This window comes from Grammomys surdaster, unplaced genomic scaffold (assembly GCF_004785775.1).
Source record: "Grammomys surdaster isolate TR1022 unplaced genomic scaffold, NIH_TR_1.0 66, whole genome shotgun sequence".
Taxonomy (NCBI): Eukaryota; Metazoa; Chordata; class Mammalia; order Rodentia; family Muridae; genus Grammomys; species Grammomys surdaster.
In genome coordinates, this window is record NW_021604568.1 from 2,227,022 (window position 1) to 2,248,080 (window position 21,059).

A 21,059-nucleotide genomic window follows, 5' to 3' on the forward strand; every position below is an offset into this window, starting at 1 on the left:
GGCATGGCTCAGCCTCTCCCTGCGTCCAGGGACACTGGACATTACAGGCTGAACACAGGTAAGCCACCCCGCTCATGGCGGGAGAAGTGGGGCCCTGCCACCACCTGTATCTGCACTGTTTTATCATTTTCTGTTCTTTAAGCAGAACTGAACTGCCAGCTTGAAATCTGGCTATTTGATTAGAATTAGAAATTCAGTTCCTTGCGCTGGGCATGGTGAGGCATGTCTAGAAACCCAGTACCAAGGTATCACAAGCTTCAGGCCAGCCAGAGGACAGATCAAAAAAAGCTGTGTCCAAAAAAAGGTAGGGAAGAAGGAATTCAATTCGTTTACCATATCAGCCATACTTAAAAATCTTAATTGTCACATGTGACTAATGAACACCATACAGGGAAAACACTACTTTGCTTCTAGAAGGTCTAGCACTGAGTGGCTCTCATCTTCTCAGGATAGAATAAATAGTTAAATAGAGAAAAGTCCCTTTAAAAATATCTTTTCTATGTGGCATCACCATGGACTCTGAGTTCAGCCCTGGGAGGCGGGTAGGTAGGGAAGATCCAGTAAGTTCAATGTACCCATTTTACAGATGAGGAAAATAAAGCTGAAGCACAAAGGTTGCCAACTATTGGGCTAAATAGGGTTAAACTTAAAACCAGTTCTTCACTGTGAATTGTGACACATGCCTGTAATCCCAGCAACTTGGGATGTGGAGGTAAGAGGAATAAAAAGCTATCCTCGACTACATATCAAGTTCAAGACTACCCTGGGATAGATGAGACCTTTCACAAGATGCTTAAAACCAATTCACCCATTTCTAAGGCCAATGCTTTTTATTGTTGCATATGACTGCTACAAATAATGTCACCCATTAGATACTTTGTTCTACATTACCAAAAAAAGCAGTCTCCTAGAACTAGGCAAATGGCCCCTGCTTTGTTCTCATCACTTGTCTTTGAAGTGGTGGCTAGACTGTGTAAGTATAGTGTGGTAACTCTAGGACCCCCTGAGGTTTGACCCCGGACCCATCCATTTACCGTGTATCTATGAAAGCCAATTGCCGTCTTTTGTTTGGCTTTCTGAGGCAGCTTCGCAGTGCTCCCCCATCTCCCACGTGCTGGAATCAATCCCAGGCGTGTACCACAACACATGTGGCGCTGGGGACTGAACCCAGGGCTTCACGTACCTTGGGCAAGCAGTCTACCAAGTAAGCTTCATTCCTTACCCCCGACCTGACTCTGAGCTTCGTCTCTGCATCTCTAAATGGCATGACAAAGATGGCGCATGTGAAATAGGAGGACGGAGCCTGGCGCACGGTGGCGCCCAGTAAATAGCCGTTATCCGTGGTGATTGGCAGAGCTCACGATGCACTCGCTATCCTGTCCAATAGCCAAGTGAGGCTTCCGGACGAGGTATCACAGCGACCCCTTCCTTCCAGGGGATGTACGTTCATCTCAAGGTCGTGCAGCTGGAAAGCTGTACACCCAGGGCACCATTTCGAGCCATCTGAATTCCAAGTCTCTGCTTTCCAGCTATGCAATAGTATTCTTTTTCAGAGGAGGAGCAGCAGGCGGCATGCCTAGCCAGGGGAGGCTTAACTATCCCTCTTGATTTCCGTCTTCGCTCGTCTTTGAAATGGGTAATTAACGTTTTCTTAGCCTTATGTAAAGTGCCGTGGGAATCAGTGAGCACGCAGCAACCCCTTCTACAGGCTAATACCTTTATGTCCTGTCCGTGTAGAACCTCACTGGGAAGGAAGGGGTACCTGCATGGCCGAGGGAGCTGACGTGTGACAAGAGGCAGCCTGCAGATAGCTTTCCTCTAAGCTGTTATTTGCCCCATGTCCCTGCTCTGCAAGGACAAAGCCACGACATCCCATAGCTGCAGCTCTGCCAGCCAGGCAGGTGCTGACCACAAAGGACCGCAGACCCAAGCGAGAACAAGCACCGGCCACTGCACTGTGGTTTGGAGTTCCTGTCACACAACCGTATCGCTGCAAAAGCTGATTAATACATCTGTCAGACTCAGGGTGGGAGGTACTTACCCTGCCACAACGATCTCGAAGTCCCCATCGTGGTCCACATCTGTCACTGCCACTCCATAGTTGAGCTGGGTGGGGTTGCTGTCATAGTCAGGGGGCAGAACTGAGTTGGTGACTGCAGTGAACATGGGCTCAGCCCTCTGGGATCCCCCAGTGAGAGGCAGAAGCCACAGGGGCGGCAGCAGGAGCAAAGCCATCCTGACCATCTGAAAGCAAAAGTTACAGGCTTTACTGAAAGGCTCCAGAGCTGGGCAAATTCAGTCCTGGGGAGGAGGCTGTGTGGGCATTCTCCCCTTGTCTTAGTCATCTTAAGACCACTGTTTTGTATGTGCGCTGTTATCCTAAAACTACAACCTGCCTCCATCCCAGTGGGCCACTAGTGCTGGTCTTTCCCCTCTTCCGTACACCCATCACTGGACCATTTGCAATGGGATTTACTGTGCCTCACACTTAGTTACTGGCTGTCACCTTCTGCTAGAGTACAAGATCTACTTTGCCATAGATATTTGTCTGTTTTACTTACTTGATATGCATCAAGCCAAGAATAAGTTATGCAAGGAGCAGTCAGGACATATTTGAGGAAGGAAGGGAGGAAGGAATGAAGGAACCGAAGATGGAAGGAAGGATGTCCTATACTCTGAACGAGGCAAATAACAGATTTCAATGCAGAAGTGGGGGTGGAACCCTCCTCCCCTCCACCCCCGCACACACACAGGTCACTGGGTCCAGAGCAACAATAGAGGTAGTGAGGGATTGCTCTCCTGTGGGACATACCCCAGAGGTAGCCTGGTAGGCTCCCCAAGACAAGATCCCTCCCAAGGGCTGTTGGCCATTGCTTCCAGACTAAGAGGCAGTCAGAAGATGCATTCCAGTGAGGTCTGGCAGGTAGCACATCATTCACTTGGAGAAATTAAACCATTGTGTGTGTGTTTTATTATAAATTAATTATGTATAATGCATTGTATAATTCATTATTATATCTCTAACATAACTCAGGGTGTTGCCAAACAGCCTGGGACCATGGGAGCCAGTGGCACTCACCCAGGAGACAGTTGAGAATGGCCGGGAGATAGCACTCAGCTGAGAATGGCCGCCTGCTCTAAGTGAGAGCAAAAACCATTTGGAATGCTGAAGCTAGGGCCACTCTAAGACTCTGTCATCAGCAGAGAACTGGACCTCACAGAATGTTCCCCAGACACTCGTGGAATTCCAGAAAGCCCGCGCAGGTCCAATCCAGCAGCAAAGTGCTACCCTCCCGCCTTCAGAACGCAGCGAGCCTCCTGCTAGAACTTGGCTGCTTGCTTGTCAGTGCATCTGGCAGCAGAGAACAAGGCTGAGCCGGACTGACATCTTAATGAGGGAAGAGCAAAGGAGATCTGAAGACTGTCTCCCCATATGGAGACAGATGCTCCTGCCAGAAAATGAGCTCGTGCTCTAGGTCAAGGACCCAGAGGCCAAAACGGGGGGTCCAAGCACTGCCTTTAGATCTAAACAGAATCTGAAGCCTCCTTGATGTCTTGCGGTAGAGAAATGCAGGGGCAGAGCGCCATCGGAGGGTAGAGACCATGTAGGATCCATCATTAAAGGAGGTTCTTGTAGTGTGTTCGAAGTGCACATGTTGGGAGCCCATGTGCTCCCATGATACCACAATACCAAATGAGGTCATTCCAAATTAAGAGCCCTCTGGCTAAGACGGCATCTTCTACTAACATCGAGCACAAGCTATCAGAGTTCTGCAGCCGAGCAGGACATTTCTCTGGCTAAGGAAACCCAGAGCCATCTTTACAAGCAGGTGTGGGTGGATAAAGAGTATTTAATAGGCAAGGTGGACATGATGAAGTGTAGCACAGATCTGAAGGTCACTAGACTTTTTATTTTATTTGACTTTATTGATAGCATGACTTCTATTGAAGGGACAATAGTGAACTCCTACATGAGAGCCAAATCCAATTGATTGGCAGCGGCTGGGATATGTGATCAGCTTACAGCGCCCGTGATGAGAGCTGCCTCCTTGGAGCCCGTCCGCTCCTTTGCAGCTGCCATCTGGGTCACTGAGACAGGGGTTAGATCCTAGTAGGGTGAGAGCCACCTAACTGGAGAAAGTTCTAAAGAGAACAGAGTCATGTGACCCAGCCTCTTGATTTTTGTCTTTTCTCTGGGGGGAAAAATACCTATGGGTTGACCTCAACTTTGCTTGGTGATCTTGACGAGTTTGAATACCACTGGGTTCCTGCTCTCTTCCTTTGAAATATAGGTTTGGGAAGAGACCTCTGAGGGGCCTTTCTAGCTTCAAGAATCCATGGTGGATGAAAGGAAGTTTTAAAAGGAGATATTCAGAAGTCTCCACCGCATGTCTACAAACTGTTTCTGCTAACCTCATGCCAGCCTGTATGGCTTTCCCTTCTGAGGCTATTAAACCCACTCAAAAGAAAACAACTTTCCAGAAGGGTCCTCTATAGTATTTTCCTCTAAAGGGCCAGGGCTGGAGTGGAGTACACTATTAATAACAGTCTTGGGGTACACTGGGGATCAGGCTTAGGGTTTGTGCTCCTTATGTCTAATTTTTCTGCCATGCCTAAGGTACCCCATATACCCATTCCTGGGGGTGCTGAGGACCAGCTTTAGGAAGCGAGGTGGTTAGTACTGGGCTATCTTGATCGCAGGTTAGGAAACAGTGACAGTGGGGAAGCTTATGAGGAGCTATGGTAACTGCATCTGCCCCTCTCCGGATGGAGGCTAACACTGGCATGCTCCTTCACATCCTGGCTACTCAGAGTGGTCCACCCATAGAGCATCAGAAGCATCATTTAGCAGCCTATTAGAAATGCAGGTTGTTGGGTCCCACCCAAGACCTACTAAATCAGAACCCATTCTAACAAGATTCCGGCTGATTTGTACATACGTTAAAATTTAAGAAGCATCGCACAGTCTTGGCTGAACACTGAAATCACACGAGGAGCTCCACAAAGTTCTCGTGCCTAGCAACAATTTCTTAGAGAAGACACAGACGACAGAGGGAAATTAGACAAGATGGGCTATATCAAAATTAGAAACTTGGTGCGTCAAAGAACACGCACTAAAGAATGAAAAGTCAACCACAGAATAGGTACAAGCATTTGACAACTATACATCTGATAGGTTATTACCATCCATAGTATATCAATAAAACACTCCTATAGCACAGCATCAAAGCAGAAGCAAGAGGAGGAGGAGAAGGAGGAGGAGGAGGAGAAGGAGGAGGAGGGGAGGGAGGGAGGGAAAGAAAAGAAAGAAAAGAGAAAAAGAAAAAAAAGGAAAAAGAAAGAAGGAACCTGATTCGAAGTGGGCAAAAGACCTGAATAGAATTTCTCCAGAGATATGCAAATGGCCCACAAGAGCATGAAACCCCACTAATTATATACAAATGCAGATCAAAACCACAATGACATATTTCACTTGCACTGGTTGACTACAACAACAATAATAAAAATTCAGAGAATAACAGGTGCTGGCGAGGATGGGGAGGGCCAGGGCCTGTGCATTGCTGGGGTGAAGGGAAATGGTGTAGTTGTGTGGGAAGACAGTGTGGCGGTTCTTTAAAACCCTCACACTAGAACTACTATGTGGTCTAGAAATTCCTCTTCTGAATGGGCGCCCCAAAACTGAAAGAAGCAGATTTTTAAAAACTTGATTGCATTTATTATGTGCTGGGGTATCTTTTTCTTCTATGCAACCCCCTCTCCTGGCTTAGGAATAGTTGGCTCCTTTGCTGCAAGGATGGTCTCCATGTGACAAAGGAGCTCATGTATGGGCTAATGACTTCTGAAGGTCACCTTGGGTGTTTTGTTCAACCCAGATATGTTGTGTGGCTAGAGAATCTACATCTAAACTCTTAAGTTTGGCCTTTTTAAGAATGTGCAGGAAAACTCAGTACTCTTTTTGGGGGCCATGAGACCCATTCCTAAGCCATTGCCTGGCCAACACACACCAACTTCATCATGGAAACTGGATGACTCTCATTGTTTGTTTAAAGAGCGGTCTTTCAGACATTGGTGACTTTGTAATATGCACACCCCCGATGGTCTGGGCTGTTTGACATGTGTTCCTAAATGGAACACAAAGACGTGGGCCTCTTGACCCGTATGACTTTGTCAAGTTTTATGCCTCAAGTAATGAACTCCTTTCACAGTTCAACCCAGGCTTCTTGATGGAAGAGTAAGAGCAAGGGCTTCTGGGAGAATCCAGGAGTAATAGATACCTATACACTTATGTACAGGGCAGCAGTAGTAAGTAGGATGGCCAAACGATGCAAGACACCCAAGTGTCTGTGGATGCATAGACAGAACATGGCGTACATGAACCATAGGATGTTATTCAGCCATGACAAAAACAGAAATTCTGGCCAACACTACTATGTAGACAAATCCTGAACACACTTTAGCATGTAAAGTAAGGTAGTTAGTCACAGAAGGACAGACGCTGTGTGACTCCATTTGTATGAGGTACTGGGAGTAATCTGGACGCATACAGACAGAAAACAGAATGTGTTTTTTCAGAGGCTGTGGAGAATCAGTGTGGGGAGTAGGGCTTGATGACTGTATCTTCAGATGAGAAGATGAATTAACTTCTACAGATGGATGGTGTGACAGTGGCACAACGCTGTGAGTAGGCTTTGCACCACCACCAAGGTGAATTTTTGGTTGTGATTAAATAGTAAATTTTATGCTGTGGGTATTTGACCACAATTTTAAAAGTGTAGAATTATGAATCTTATCTGAAGACCATCAGACTTAATTGGCCTAGGATGGAACCTGGGCATAAGAGTTTTAAAAGTTATCATCTGATTTCAATATGCTGTAAAACTGGGAAACCCTGCACCATACCAGTGCCTCATGCTTCTCAGGCTTTAATGTGTCCATGAATCATCTGGTGGTCTTGTTAAAATGCAGATTCTGGTTCCATAACTCTGTCAGGGCGCCCAAGACTTTGTATTTCTAACAGGCTCCCCAGCGGCAGCCACGGCGCTGCTCTATAAACCAAGCGCCTTCGAATAGCAAAGTTCTATGTTGCAGCTCCCAGAGTCATGAAACCAAGCAATATACTCCACTGAAGGTCTGGGCTTGATTCAAGAACCTTCTTCTTTGCCTCTAGATCTGAGGAGTGGAATCAACCACAGGGAGAGGCAATCCCCAGAACTGCTCGGGCTCAGTTCTTCTTTACACATTCAAACACCAGCTGTCTTCAGCCCACGGTAAAATTCTACAACTGGTAGGGACTGAGAAGAATCTCAGTTCTCATTTCTGCAACAGAGGTAAGAAGAGGTGAAGGGGTCAGGTCAAGGAGGCGGGAGTCAAGTCAAGAAGACATGAGGTAGATGCTATCATAGGGCAGAGCCCACAGAGAATGGAGGTTGGGGAAGGTAGAGACACATGCCAGTTGTGTTTCCAGAATCCATACAGGAGATACGCTATTAATATTATTAAGTGGGGGAAAGGTGGAAGGAATATGTCCAAGCGGTAATATGAGTCAGTGGAAAGGGCTTGCAGCTTGTCACTGGTGTCTAAAGGCTGTTCTTTCTCTAAAGCAGCATTTCTCAAACTGTAACATGCTTGACAATCACCCGAGGGTCTGTGAGTGCAGGCTCTAATCCAGGTGGTCTGCATGTCTGACAAACAGCCAGGTGATGACCAGGGCACTGATCTATAGACCTCACCTCCAGCAACAGGGTTGCCAGCTAGTGCTGCCCAACCCCTGCTGCCCAGAGGAATCGCCTCTGTCCCCCGGAGCCCTGTGCTGAGGCATGTGCTCCTCGGTGTGATTTCATTGGTCCTGGGTCATGGATGGTGTGTCTTTTTAGGAGCTGTCTAGCTGATGCTGATGGGCAGTCCAGGATGAGAAACACTGCCCCGGACTCCTGGTCCCCTGATGAGAGTGTTCACTGCGATCTGATTTGAAGTGAAAAATGTTTCTCCTCCTGAAATTCATCATTGACTTGTTGAAGTCTATGAAGAAAATCCATTTAGCTGAAGAGTGTCAACGGAGGCAGAAGATATGAAGTTTGGGGAAGAAAGCAGAGCAGGCTTCTACTGCCAGAACGGTGGGGGGTGCTCAGAGGGACCTCACATTTGGTGTAACTTGCTCAGGAGTCTCCTGTCACACTAATATGAACATCTGAATCCTTGTGGAAAAGGTTAAAAATCAAGACTAGATAGCGATGAGGGGTAGCAAGGGCGTTTTGTTTTCTTGATGCTTGGGTGTCAATCACTTGCTAAGCGTTGTTACAGCACTGTGCCTAGTAGTCACTAGTAGCAACATCACATGGTGCAGAGAGTATTACAGAGTGTATACTGTACACACCACTAGTCCTCTAGTGTGTAGCAAGAAGACCATCTGCTGGAGATGTAGGAGTTCCACGAACTAAAGATGAACCCAGCCCAGCCCTTGCCCTCACGGAGCTCGGCAAACCAGCAGTGAATGAAGTAAAGCCTGTGTCAATGGCGTGTACATCTCTCCGGGGCAGAGCACACCAGAAGAGGAGGAGCTGAACGCCAAGGTACACCCCTTTTGGCAGAAGGGCACCGGGCCAGAGTGCACGGCATCTCTGTAAGGAATGAAGAGCTCCACAGGGTGACTGTGGGCTAAGGATGAGGACGGTCTCCATAAGGACCGTGTGGTGGCTGGACTTGTGTTTCTGGGAAGAATTGCAGCACCATAATAACTTCCTTAAAATGCTCCATAAGCGAACTTTTCAACAGTCCTCAGCAAGAAGTAGAGAGGGAACCCAAAGCTTGGAGTCAGCGAACTGGACCTGGACCCAAAGGCCCAGCAGAGACCAGCTAGTGACCTTGGCATGTTCTTCCACCTTGCTGATCTTGAATGTCCTTGTCTGTAACGTGGGGTCACCTGAGCCATGGTGAGGAAGGTTAAGTGAGCCCTAGGGAAGGTCTGGCAAGGGGCCAGACAGAAAGCAGCTTAGTGGCCCATAGCAAAGGTGGAGAGTCTTCAGATACTGGCTCCTGGTCACACGCAGGGAAAAAAAAATCAGTTTTCTCAGTTTTCTGTGGCCTCCAGACTTTCCTGAATTGGGTCTGAAAACTGGTATCCAAGCAACCTGGCTTCTCTGCCGTGGGGTCAGGCAGCTGTGGGAGAGGCTTCCAAGGGCAATTTCCAGGGCGCTCAGTTCTTCTGCAATTATCCAAAGTGCAAGGACACACCCCACACTCTCATAAAAGCAAGAGGCCCAAATGTTGGAAACAGGCAGAGAAAGCAGACCCTCTCAGACCCTTGTCAAACAGCTGAGACAAGGAGGAGAGGGACAAGGCAGCTGCAGGAACATTCTGCCCCTTATGGACTGGGCCATCAGATCCTCAGAGACCCACAGAAGAGCTCTGGGAATGAAAGCACCACTGAAGAAGAGCTGACGGAGCATCCCTGGCTCGGTCACCCCAGCAACACTTCCTGCAGACCTAAAATGAACCTGGCCTTGAGCAAGGAAGGCACGGGGGGTGGGGGTTCCCGAGGACAAGGTCATTCCATTTGCTGTATGAGGTGTGGGGTGCTCTGGAGGAGGATCACAAAGACACCTGAGTGATTCCCTCAGGGAGCTGGGGTCACTTCCCAGAGGGGGGCTGCTGTGGCTGTGTTGCAGAGGGTAGATGTGATCTGAACGAGGAGACACTGAGGAGGAGGGAAAGGCATGCAGTGCAGGAGCAGACATCTGTAAAAGGTCAAGGGGACCTAGCTGTCACCCTGACCTGCCCTCGGCTGCCTGGATGACAGTGTGGGAGGCAGTACTCAATCCCCACTCCTGGATCTTGTCTGGAGGATCTGTCATTAGCGGTGCTCTTCAAGTGGGATGCCAATGTCTAGGAACATTTTGGGTAGTCAAACCAGGGAAGCAGTTGCTAATGGCATCCTGTGGGTAGAGGCTAGAAATGCTGCTGAATGTTCTTCAGAGCACAGGATAGACCCCCAAACAGTAGTATCTATAAATGTCAATTTCAGTAACGGTGAGAAAGGTCACACAAGAACAGTGCCCCATCCCCCATCACACTGGAAACTTTGGAAGACTGTGCCTGGGGAGTCCTCTGGACAACTTGGTCCCTGTAGAGACAACTTGCCTTATACTGAGCATAGTCAAGCAAGATAGCCTGCTCTACAAAGGTACCTACAGTAGGCAGGGGCGGCCACTAGCAAGGCACCACCTGCCAACCACAGGGGCATTTCATTCTATCTGCTGGAGTTCTGCCTCCAGCCTCTACTGGTCCCCAGCTGGGTAGGGAAGTGAGGTGTTCTTCACTGAAATCCTCCAAAACCAACATGGCCATTCAGGTTTCAATTCTGGTGTCCCAGTTTTTCTTGTTTCGTCATTCTCCATGACCCCTAGGTCATGGGTCAAGGGTCAAGTCTCCTTGTAGATCTCCCAGTGTTCTCAGCATCTGTATTCGGTCTGATGGGTGTTTCTCCCCTTCATCCTCCATTCCTGCCAACTCCTCTCCTCTTACTCACCCCCTGCTTCCCTCTCTGCCTCAGAGCTGACAGCAGACTGTCCTGTACCAATGCAAGCAGACTAACATGAAGCTGCAATTTCAGGGAGCAAAAGTGGGCAGTAATATGTACCTGACTCTGGTCATACTGGTGTTACTGCCTTCCACATGGGCGATTCGTTTAATCCCCATTGTAAGCCTAGGAGTCAGTGTTCCCATTTTACAGATACAGAAGTTTGAGTACAGGGCTTAAGTAACCTGACGAAGGTTATATACACCTACACAGTAAACCCACCATTTCTGTTTAAGCAAACTATCGCCAGGATCAATACTCCTAGACACCTCAGTACATGGCTTCCTTCACTCCACCAAGCTTGTCTTGATTCAAGTAAAATGGGAACAGAAGGGAAGGAGAAAGCTGGCAGTGAGCTAGCTACGGGGATGGGGATGGAGGAAGGGTGTGTCTCAGGCCAGGGAGATAGCATGTGCACAGTACGGGTACAGGGTTTTGTAGCACAATGGGGCTCTGCATGGTAGGTGCAGGGCATGTGGCGGGAAGGATGCTGGGAAGCAGGCCTCACAGGGACCAGGTCCACAGGATGAAGGCTGACAATGTATGGTAAAAAGAACACAGTAGGGCAAGAAGTGTGACTCAGTGGGCAGTGCTTGAATGAGCTCACCACAGCCCGGTTCTCATTTCTAACACCGCAAGAAAAATACAGAGCAAGAAAATAATTACATTAAAGTATGCAGGGGACCAAGAGAGGGCTAGACGCAGAGAATAATGAAGAGGGGACCACTGGAGGTGCCATTTGCTCATTCATTCATTCAAGATTGTTTATGACATGCTGTATGCCAGGCTCGGCGCTGGTCACCAGGAAAACACCGAGAACAAGAGAAAACCCCCGTGCCAATGGAGTGTTAATTCTAACACCTTAGTTCTGTTTCTCCACCCTGCTCCCTCTGCTGGTCCCCTGCATGGCCAGCCTGGAAAACTCCAGACCTCTACACCCCACCCACCCACACACCCACCCACCCACCCACCCACCAACCCAGGAAGCACATAGTCTATGTATCTTTCCTTCCACTGTGGTGCTAGAGGTGGGGCCTAAACCTTGTTCATGCTAGGCAAATACTCTACATCCACTGAGCTACCTCCCCAATGTCCCCATCCTATGCACTGTCCCCAGCATCAGAAAAATATACTGCTTCCTTCCATGAAGAGAGAGCTCTAGACAGTGCCGGATACAGTACAGGAGAGAAAAGATAGAAAAAGGCAAAAGAGAGCCTATGAGACCCAGGCCAAGATGTGTCACAGAGGGCACTCTGCTAATGATGCAGTTTTGGTGAACGAGAGAGATTCATAGAGACTGCTAGTCTTATACCCAAGGCAAGCAAGGACCTTACTAAATATTATCAGTAGCTCAGCCTTCCTGGCCTGTAAAATGGGAAGACAGGCTTGCAGACTGTGGTGAGTGTGGACTGATACAAATGTGCATTCCCTTCTGAGCACAGTGCTGGGCATAGCAAACGCCCACACAGGGTAGGCAACAGTAATCACACTATTACTGCTAGTAATAGATGCTTGCCGCAGGAACAAATGCATCTCAGGAGAAGGGGCCAGGCACGCAGGTGCCCCTTCCAGGAACAGCTGTCAAATGTTGAGTGGAATGCTCTGGACTGTAAGACTTTGAGGAATAGACTTGCTTCTGTTACTAATTTGTCTAGGGACCCCAGAGGAGTTCTTCGGCTCCTTAAACACTGCTTTCAAAACGCAGAAGCCCTCAATACACTTAGATACACACACTCATTCTTCAAACACGTAGGAGAAGCCTACCTACCAGGTTAGAAATGACAAGCCAGGCATAGTCCCCAGACTCAAGGAGCTAAGTTTGCACACAACCTCATGGGCTAAGTTCAAAGCAGCAACAGGTACAGACTAGATGAAGCCAGTGGGAGGGAAGGATTAACTGTGAAGTGGGCGGAGAAGCCAGACAGGAGACGGTCTCTGGAGCTGGCGAATTGGGATTCCAAGTGGCAGAGACCTATGGATCAGAAGCATGCATGTGAGACAGATCAGTGCATGCTGCGAATGCAATTGCTGCTTCCAGAAATGCAGAGTCTGGACATAGTGTGGAGGGAGATGGGGAGGGAGAGGGAGTGGAAAGGATAGCAGAAAGCATTGTGTAGAGGTTGCAGCTGGGGTCTGCCAGAGCCTGCAGTACCAAGGGAAGGAGCCAGAGTCACACCATAGGGAGGTTTTGAAGTAAGGCCGAGACATGATCAGACTTGCATTTTTCAAAAGGGCATATTTAGCTTTGGGGCAGCCGTGTGTAAGGCATCGAGTGTGTTTCTGAACAGTCCCCCAGAGGAGATGTGAACAGCCTGGTGTGGGGGGTAGTGTGCGCCACTGGATGACCTCCAAAGTTCTTTCCAGACCTAAGAGTCTATGGGTCAGGTTTTTTTTCCCCCTGAAAACATTTAAAATGCATTAGTGGGCCTTGCTATTTAAGAGCCTGCTCTCGGGAATGGTTGTGTGAGACAAACATTCAGTCCCTGGTTTGTCTTCAGTGGAAATCCAAATTTTCTTCTGTTCCATGGGCCAAAGCAGGGTAAGGCTACTTGAAGGGATCATTGGAGAAGCTACTTGGGGTGGGGTGGGCAGGGGAGAGGAGAAGCAGGTGTAGATGGTGAGGAGGAAAGGAAACTCAGCCCAGTTTCAGGCTCACAGCTGACCATCGTCCTACTGAGTGGACCTTGCACAAGATTCACGAAGGGTCCTGGAGATATACGTGGCTCTGATACCAAAGGTTAGCTTTCAGGAGGAGCTGGAAAAGAAGTAGGCCTCCCTAAGTGAGGCCAGTTTGGAGATCCACCTTAATGCCATAGGCCACCTCTGCCCACCTCAAATCCACCTTTACAACCCCACCCCCACTTATTAGCACCCTCTGAGCTCCGCGCAAGACGTTAGGTGCTGTCCTAGGTGCTGAATCTATACATGACGCAACTTGCGCTGTGTCTTGCCCCCCACGCACCAACAGCACTGGCAGTGCAGCATCTCCTTGGAGACTCTTGTTTTTACCCTTGCAAAGGCCTCTTTGAATGAAAGCTACAGGGACTGTGAAGTGTAAGAAGCTGCTCTTAGAGACCAGGGCCAAAGATGAGCTGCCTTCAAAGAGAAGGGGTTCCACTATATGCAGTGGAAGGAGCCCAGCTTAGGTGACTGGTTTCCTGAGACCTGGGGCTCAGGGCCCACAGTACATTTAGGCAGGAGTCTAAGTAGTTAAAGCCTTATTTTCCAATGCAGGTAACATTAGTCCTCCGAGGAAGCCTTAAATGACTTCCTTCTCTAACCCCGAGCCCAAGGAAAGAACCACTTTCTCCAGCCATACGCAGAGAACATCAAGCAGGGCGATGACCGCCTATCCTACAACTGCTCTACAGCTGAGATAGGAGGGAAAATCCAAGCATTCAGGCCTGTGCCTTTCCTCAGAACTTCAGTAAGATTTGCAGGACAAGGTGGCTCATTTAAGACAGGCATGACAAAGGAAGACAGGAGGCCCAGGCCAGAAACCCCACTGAAATCGATGTTCTAGTCAGAAGGAACCTGGCATAGACAAGGAAAAAAACATCCCTATGGTCCCTCCTCTGGTCACCAGGACAGTCCCTCAGCTCAGCAGTGAATCCATGACCTTGTCAGAGTACTTGTGAGGTGCAAACAAAGATAAGAGTAACTGGAAACATCAGCAAGGGTCATTTTACACTCTCTGCACTCTCCATTCTTCTGTGGCTAATTAAAGCAATATGTCAAAACGTCCCTTGGAAGAGATCTTTAAGAATATGTCTGTTAAGTAAACAAGGTTTTACTAATTAGTGCCCCGCCTTCCCATCCCTCCCCGAACTTCCCTGTAGAACTTCCCAGTGCAGGCTGCCCCCTCCTGCCCTGCCCCCCAGCAGAAAGGGTGGCAGAGAAGTCACAGTCTCTCCTGCCCCAGAGAATGGGGACAAATCCAGTCGCCTGTCATTTGTGGAGTTATCACTTTCGCCTCCGGATGTTGATCAGATTTCCTGGGCTGGAACCAAAGCACGGGGCCAGGGGACTGGAATGGTTCCAAGAAGGGAGTGTTTGGTTTCACACAAAGTCCATCTGATTTCTTTCAAGGAAAAAAATTTCAGTCTCCTCTCCCCCATCATTTTTTTTTCTTTCTAGATGTCTAGCAATTTTGAAAGGCAAATCTTTGGACTTTCCTCTATTGGTAAGGATTCTGATCCTAATCTTTTGTTAAGACCACCCCCCCTTCCACAAGCACACACAAAGCAGCATAGGACTTGGGAAGAGAGTGATTGGTCCAATGTTTCTGTGAGTCAGCACCAGAGAAACAGAACTTTTCAAACCCCCAAATTTGTAATAATAGCAGTATTAATAATAGTCTCCTTGTAATTTTCTAAGTGTTTTCATAGCTCATAATTATTCTTCACAACTTTGGAGGAGTCTGAGTAAACCAGCCTCAAAGGAGCAGATGTGAGTTCCAGACTAGCTCCGCTGTCCGCTTGCTGTTGGGTTCTGCCTGATCGTCTCTCCACTTTGGATCTCAGTGTCCTCATCTATGAAACAGATCTGATCGGAACATTTCCAAAATCTCTACCACTTGTAATGCACTGCTGTGCCCCGATCTTGGTACCATAGAGCTCTGAGGTCCAGCTAATCAGTAGTGTGGGCTCTTCCCTGAGCACTGAAGGATGTTCAGCAACATCCTGGCCTCTCTCCCACCAGATGATGCTTGTAGTATCCTTTATTCCAATTGTGGCACTATATTATCTCTAGACACCGCCCGACGTCTGGGTGGTATGAGTTCAGTAACCTCTCCAGTCACTGTCTAGGGGCTGCAGCAGGGTCAAGAACATGAGGAGCATGGTGGAACAACAGTCTTTCCATCCGTCCTTTACTCCTTTTCTCTAGCCCTTCACATCTTTTTGTACATGTTTCAAACCCAATCTCACAGTCCTCTGCTGCTTCTTATTTCTTAAACGCCCTAAGTGGTCCAGAGTGTGTTTGGTGTGATAATGAACCAATTGATTTCATACTTTCTCCTAAGGAGAGTTCACAGGTTTATGTCCCCTAAGCAACCAGTCAGACTCTTCAGAAATCCAGAGCAGAGTCCAGGCTGGCCTGGGAGCCTATCTGCAGCCTGCAGGAGGCTCGGTGAGCATGGATTTGTCAGCACTCTTAAATCACTGGGCTCTGAGGAAGGCTTCTCCCAGCAGAAAGATCCTTCCTCAGGAATCAATAGCTCAGGGCCTTCCATCACATTCAGAATTATCCCGGGACCTGTAAAATTTCTTTTCTCCAAGCATGGCAGAATCCCAAAGTGGAAATCCAGCAGTGGGTCAGAGAGGGACCTGCCAGTCAGACTTTGCTCATCAGCCCCGATGTCACCATGACCAGAAGCTGTGCAAACCTCAACACTTGGCCTTAGCTGCAGAGGAAAAGATCCCATAGTGTTCCCCGTGACCCAGCACTAATAGCCCCTTCCAAACGACTAACTCTTTGCATCACATCTAAAGAGATGCACCCCAAAGACCTTCTTCCCACATCTTTGCTCACCTACCCTCACAGGAGATCCCACGCTCTCCCTATACTGGATGTAATTATACCCCTCTGATCTTATGTAGAATCAGATCAAGACCGAGAAGTTAAATAGGCTGAGGAGGATCTCAAACACAGTTCTTGGAATAGCACTTAAGGAAAGGGACTATGACTCTCTGGTGTCCTGTATCCTCACCTCCCTCCTTTCTTATGGATGAAGACCTATCTTGTCTGTGAGACCGGAGGCCTGAACAATCTTAAGCATTTTCCTTGACAACAAACACCCACTGGGTGAGGCTCAGGAGCAGGGAAGGATTTCACTTTTCAGAATTCTGGATTGGCAGCAGGGTTCTTAACGAAGACAAGCCACCAAATCTGCCAAGGCTCCAAGAACCAACCCCACAGAAGTTCATATGGTAGGTAAACAAACTGGGTGGTAGTGGAAAACAGAGTTAGCCATGGACCCACCAGATCAGCAGAACAGAAGGACAGAAATAAGAGCATCTTCTAGGTACCCCAGATGCCAGAAGAGAAGGAATTGTTTGAGACCACAGCCTCTGTTATGGTGACCTTGAGCTGAGAGTGACAAGGATGAAGGACATTGGGAAACATTCTTTGGGAATTTAGTTTACTTGGGATCTGAGTTTGAGAGGTCCCACCAGCAGAGGTGTGACTGCAGGAGTGACAGACTGCTCCAGCCTTAGAGGATGTCTAAGCCTTGGCTTCGGTTCTAAGACTATCTGGTGAGGGCCTGTACATTTCTGATTTCATTACGTGGAGTTGCATAGCTTTTGCCTAAAGATCATTTAGAACAATAAGACAAGACTGTGGGGGGAGGAGAGAGGATAACTTGGAATTTCTACAGCCTATATATGTTCATTATGAGAGCTTTATCTGCCCTTGCCTTCCTTGCAAAGAAAATTTCCCTAAATTTACTAAAGCTATTAGTATACCCAAGTCTGGACAGTCAGTAATTACCAGTGTCTACTGTGTAGAAACATATGTGCATTTTCACAGCACAGAAGAAGCAGGTCACTGGAGTGGAGAAAGCTCCAAACAAGGAACTGGGAATCCCGGGGCTTGGCCCCATCTCTTCCACCAAACAGCCATGTGACCTTGGACAAGACCAGGCTTACTTCGGCTGATTTTTTTTTTTTTTGTAAATACATTGTACATGAGAATGTCGAGGATGGGGTGAGGTGGACTAGATGCCCCCCAAAGCTCCTCTTTTTTTTCTAGTCTTGAATATTCTTAGGTTCCCAGAATTCAAAGAATCCACAGATACCAAGTGGAAAACAATGATCTCAGAGAGCAAGTGGAGGCATATACCAGCTGTGTCTCCCAGGAATATTCTGCCACCCCACTGCATCTGAGGTCCTAGGACCACCTGAAGTCCACAGAACACGTATTGGATGGTCCCAATCACAATGTCCTCAATCACAATGGGTGATTGTTGGGGTTGTGGCCTGAGCTTTCTTAAAGCATTAAGTTACTATGGCCAGTGAAGGGTGAGAAACAAGTCACTAGTCCTGAGCTAGGTGGTTTTGGTGCCCCCTACTGGTCACCAAGGAGCCTGTTCCACCTCCAAGCTTCCACTGACTTCAAAGGAGGCAAGGAAGCTTGAGGACCAACTCAGGTGGTCACAACCCGTTTAACAGAAATATTTCCTGGTTGGTGGTCTACTCCCTCTATAAGAATCTGTGTTTCAGTCTCTGCATTACACAGGCCATTGGTCTACTCATTCACAGGGCTCTTCCATGCAACCATAACCAAACACCCTGGTGTCAAAGAATAAACATCAGGGTTCAGAATGCCAGGTGCAGCCCAGATGGAGACAAAAAGGAAGAGCAACAAGCAGGCATATCACTGCACACATCCCTAAAGGAAAGAAGGTCTTGGGAAATGCAGCAGAGAAATGTTGACTGCGGGCAAACAGGGAATGGAGCTGGAGATGGGGGTTGGTTATGGATTGGTAACCCCCACGTAAGATCATTAGCCTAAAGCAAGTATCCAAGGAGTTTAAAAACACTCCCATGGATAGGGGTGGGGTACGGTGAATGGCCCAACTCCAACCCATCAGCTAAAGAGATGAAGCCATCAGCAGCCTTCAACCTTCACTAGAGTCCATCAGCACCAACTGGAGACCAAAGCGCTCTAATCATGGCTCACTACTCCAGCACCGAGAACTAAACTCCCTTCATTGCCTACTCAATTGACTTTAGAACCTGCATCCAGAAGAGGCTTTTTAATCAAGATAGAAAGAGAGGAGGAAAAACAGCCCCCTTGAAGACCATATTGGGACAACTGTCCATATTACCATTTTTCCACCCTCCACTTCTCTCAGTATCGATGTCCTAGAGTGAGGAACTGTTCAAGTCTCCGGATCTGCTTTAATTCAACGGGAGTATTTCCTGTCCCAAGTTATCATGGTTTCAATCTCCCTTGATAGCTTTTTCCCAGGAGTTCTTCCCAGGTTCAACACAGCATCACACAGTGGTCCTTTACTCTGGGAACCTTTTTGCTTTCTTTCCCAACTGGTTTCATTTTCGAAGTCTTGCACCCATCCCAGAAGGTACCTCAAGTGCAACTCATATATGCTTTCAGTAGAACGGAAGCTCCTCTGGGATGCACAGATGCCACGGTAGGTGAGCCCACCCAATAGCAATAGTAACCATTAGTCATTCAAGAAAGAGCCCCCACCCCCACCCCTAGGGAGGCTCCCATCCCGGCTGGGATGACTTTGGATTCTTTAGTTGGTTTCTGCAGAAGCGGGACTAACCAGGGTTCCCAACTACTGTACTGCAAAAGAAGCACGCTGCATTGCTAGGCATACCCCCAAGCCTGCCTGCTGCCCCACCAAAACCTTCATGTGATTCCATAAGATCAAGAGGGACCCCATGGTTCCCCTATTATGCCCGAAAAGAGCTTGCCTGAAACATCCCTAGCTAGAAAGCCAGACCACACCTCGGTCCAGCAAAAGGCGGCTGGCAGCTACGCTGTGCATCGGGCTGGCTCCGGGAGCACTCTGCCACTCAGCGCTGTGCAGGGGAGACAGCTCGGCTTCCCCGGAGAAGAGCTATGCCCCGGGGGATCTTCCCCAACCTGGAAGCTTTGGCAATCGGCCGAGGCTGTAGCTTAGTCGGCCCCAAACTGAGCCCGCAAGCTGGGTACCCCCAGACAGCCTTCACCTGCTCCGCCCCCTACTAGCCCCATTGCCCCCTTCTCAAATCGCTGACCTCCATCCTCTGTGCCCCTAACACGTTCTCTGCCAACTGTGGGCTGTCACGCCCACACCTCGGCTCCCATCTCTTCCACCACCTCCAGCCCGGCGCCCGCCTTGCCCCCCAGCCCGCGGGGAGGATCTGCGCGCCAATCGAGTCCAGCGCCTCTTGGCAAGTTGGGAGCAGCGTCGCCGCCTTCGTAGTCCTGATCTTCCCAGGTCCCTAGCTGCATCCCCGCCACCCCTGGGGGCGTGCGGGGAGGGGTGCGCTGGGCTGGAGAAACTTTCTCCGCCGGAAGGGGTGGGGGCTCCAGGAGCGGATACTCACGCCCGGGTCAGCGCTCGGAGCCATCCTCTGGCTCTCTCAGCCCCACCGCCTGGGGGCGTCGGAGCGCGGGCGCTCGCTGCCGCCTCTGCCGCCGGCGCCGCCGCCTTGCAGCGCCCAGCCCTGGTCCCGGGCTGGCCTCGAGCCTCCCGCCCCGACGCCGCGCGCTCGCTTTATACAACTCCACTCGAGCGCGCCCGGGCTTATGTAAAGGCTGGCGGAGGCCCGCAGCCAATGGCGCGGCAGCTGGAGCCGGGGCCCAAGCTTGGGGGGCGCACGCGCGGCCAATCGCGGCCCGGGGAGCCCGAGGAGCCGGGTGGGGGAAGGGGCGCCTCCCCGCGCTGATTTAGGAGCCGGGATTGCGGTGGCAGCAGCCGGCAGCCAGGCTGGCCCGGCGCGGCGGGCATTGGGGTGGGCGGCGGCGCGGGCGGCGGCGAGGGCGGGTGCCCCCCGTGCTCTGCCGCGCCCCGCCGCCGCGCCGCGTAACCTTCAGGAGGCAGCGGGGCCTGGCGAGTGGGGAGAGGGCGCCTTGGAGGGACGCTGGGGACCGAGCGGGTGGGAAGCGGATGTCCCCAGAGTGGGAGCGCGGGGAAGGCAGTGCAAGGGGGAGGGGAAGCCGGCGAGCCCCAGGACCCCGCAGCCACCCTGCGCGCAGGGCGGGGGTCGGGGGCGGCGGCGCTGCCTTCTTTCTGCCTCCCAGATAGCGATCTGGCGTCTCCCGGGCCGGGCCGGAGCGGCCGCGCGAGCTACGCCGATGGCGAGATTTCTCGCTGGGGAGCGAGCTCCGAGTCGATCTTTATCCAGCCTAGGGACGTGTCCGAGCGCCTCCCGGGAACTGCTCAGTATGGGGAACAGAGCTTCACCACGGTCCCAGAGGGCGGGGAGCAAGGCGAGCTCAGCTCGGCGGTCAGGCGCGGCGGCCCAGGCAACTGCGGGCAGTCTGCTTCCCCACATCCGCGCCCCCCGCAGGCAGAGTCCTCACCCTACCTAGCCCCCTCTCCAGCAGCACCTACCAGGGCTGAGCCTGGCCCACCTGCTCAGGCGTCTGCGCCTATCACCCACCCTTACTGCTTTGCCCACACAGAGTACTATTGCTTCCTCTTTCTCCGTTGCCACCAGCTGGCTCTGCTGGGTGGGATGGTTTTGGACTCTCTGACCCAAGGGTAGTGGTGGAAGAGCAACTAAGATGGTGAAGACGACTTGGTTAGCAGCGCCCCATTTACCCGTGTTTGGGGCAGGTAACTTGCTAAGGTTCACGACGATGAGTGGACCCATCATTTTGCATCTACAATAGAACTAGGCATAGAATAGGTGCTCAGCAAGTAGTTAGTGAATTTTGACCTTTAATGAATAAGACTGGTGGATTTCTGGAAGCCAGACCCAGGGCCTTGGAGATTTTTGGGGACTCTTTGCCCAGCTCCAAA

At 50.0% G+C, this 21,059-nt stretch overlaps 1 protein-coding gene across 3 annotated transcripts in view; it reads right to left on the minus strand.

Annotated features, from left to right (window-relative positions):
- Crtac1 (cartilage acidic protein 1) overlaps positions 1–20,020 on the minus strand; it is a 143,112-nt gene extending 123,092 nt beyond the window's left edge. Inside the window, exons 1-2 of one of the 3 annotated variants that reach the window (XM_028775102.1) lie at positions 19,639–19,817; positions 2,042–2,244 (exon numbers count right to left, since the gene is read on the minus strand). In XM_028775102.1, the coding sequence (XP_028630935.1) occupies positions 2,042–2,244; positions 19,639–19,662 (227 nt within the window). In that variant the 5' untranslated portion in view covers positions 19,663–19,817. Of the gene's footprint in view, positions 1–2,041; positions 2,245–19,326; positions 19,518–19,638 lie in introns of those variants that run through there. The other 2 variants (XM_028775094.1, XM_028775084.1) reach the window with 2 other exon arrangements.
- Between the last annotated feature and the right edge of the window lie 1,039 nt (positions 20,021–21,059).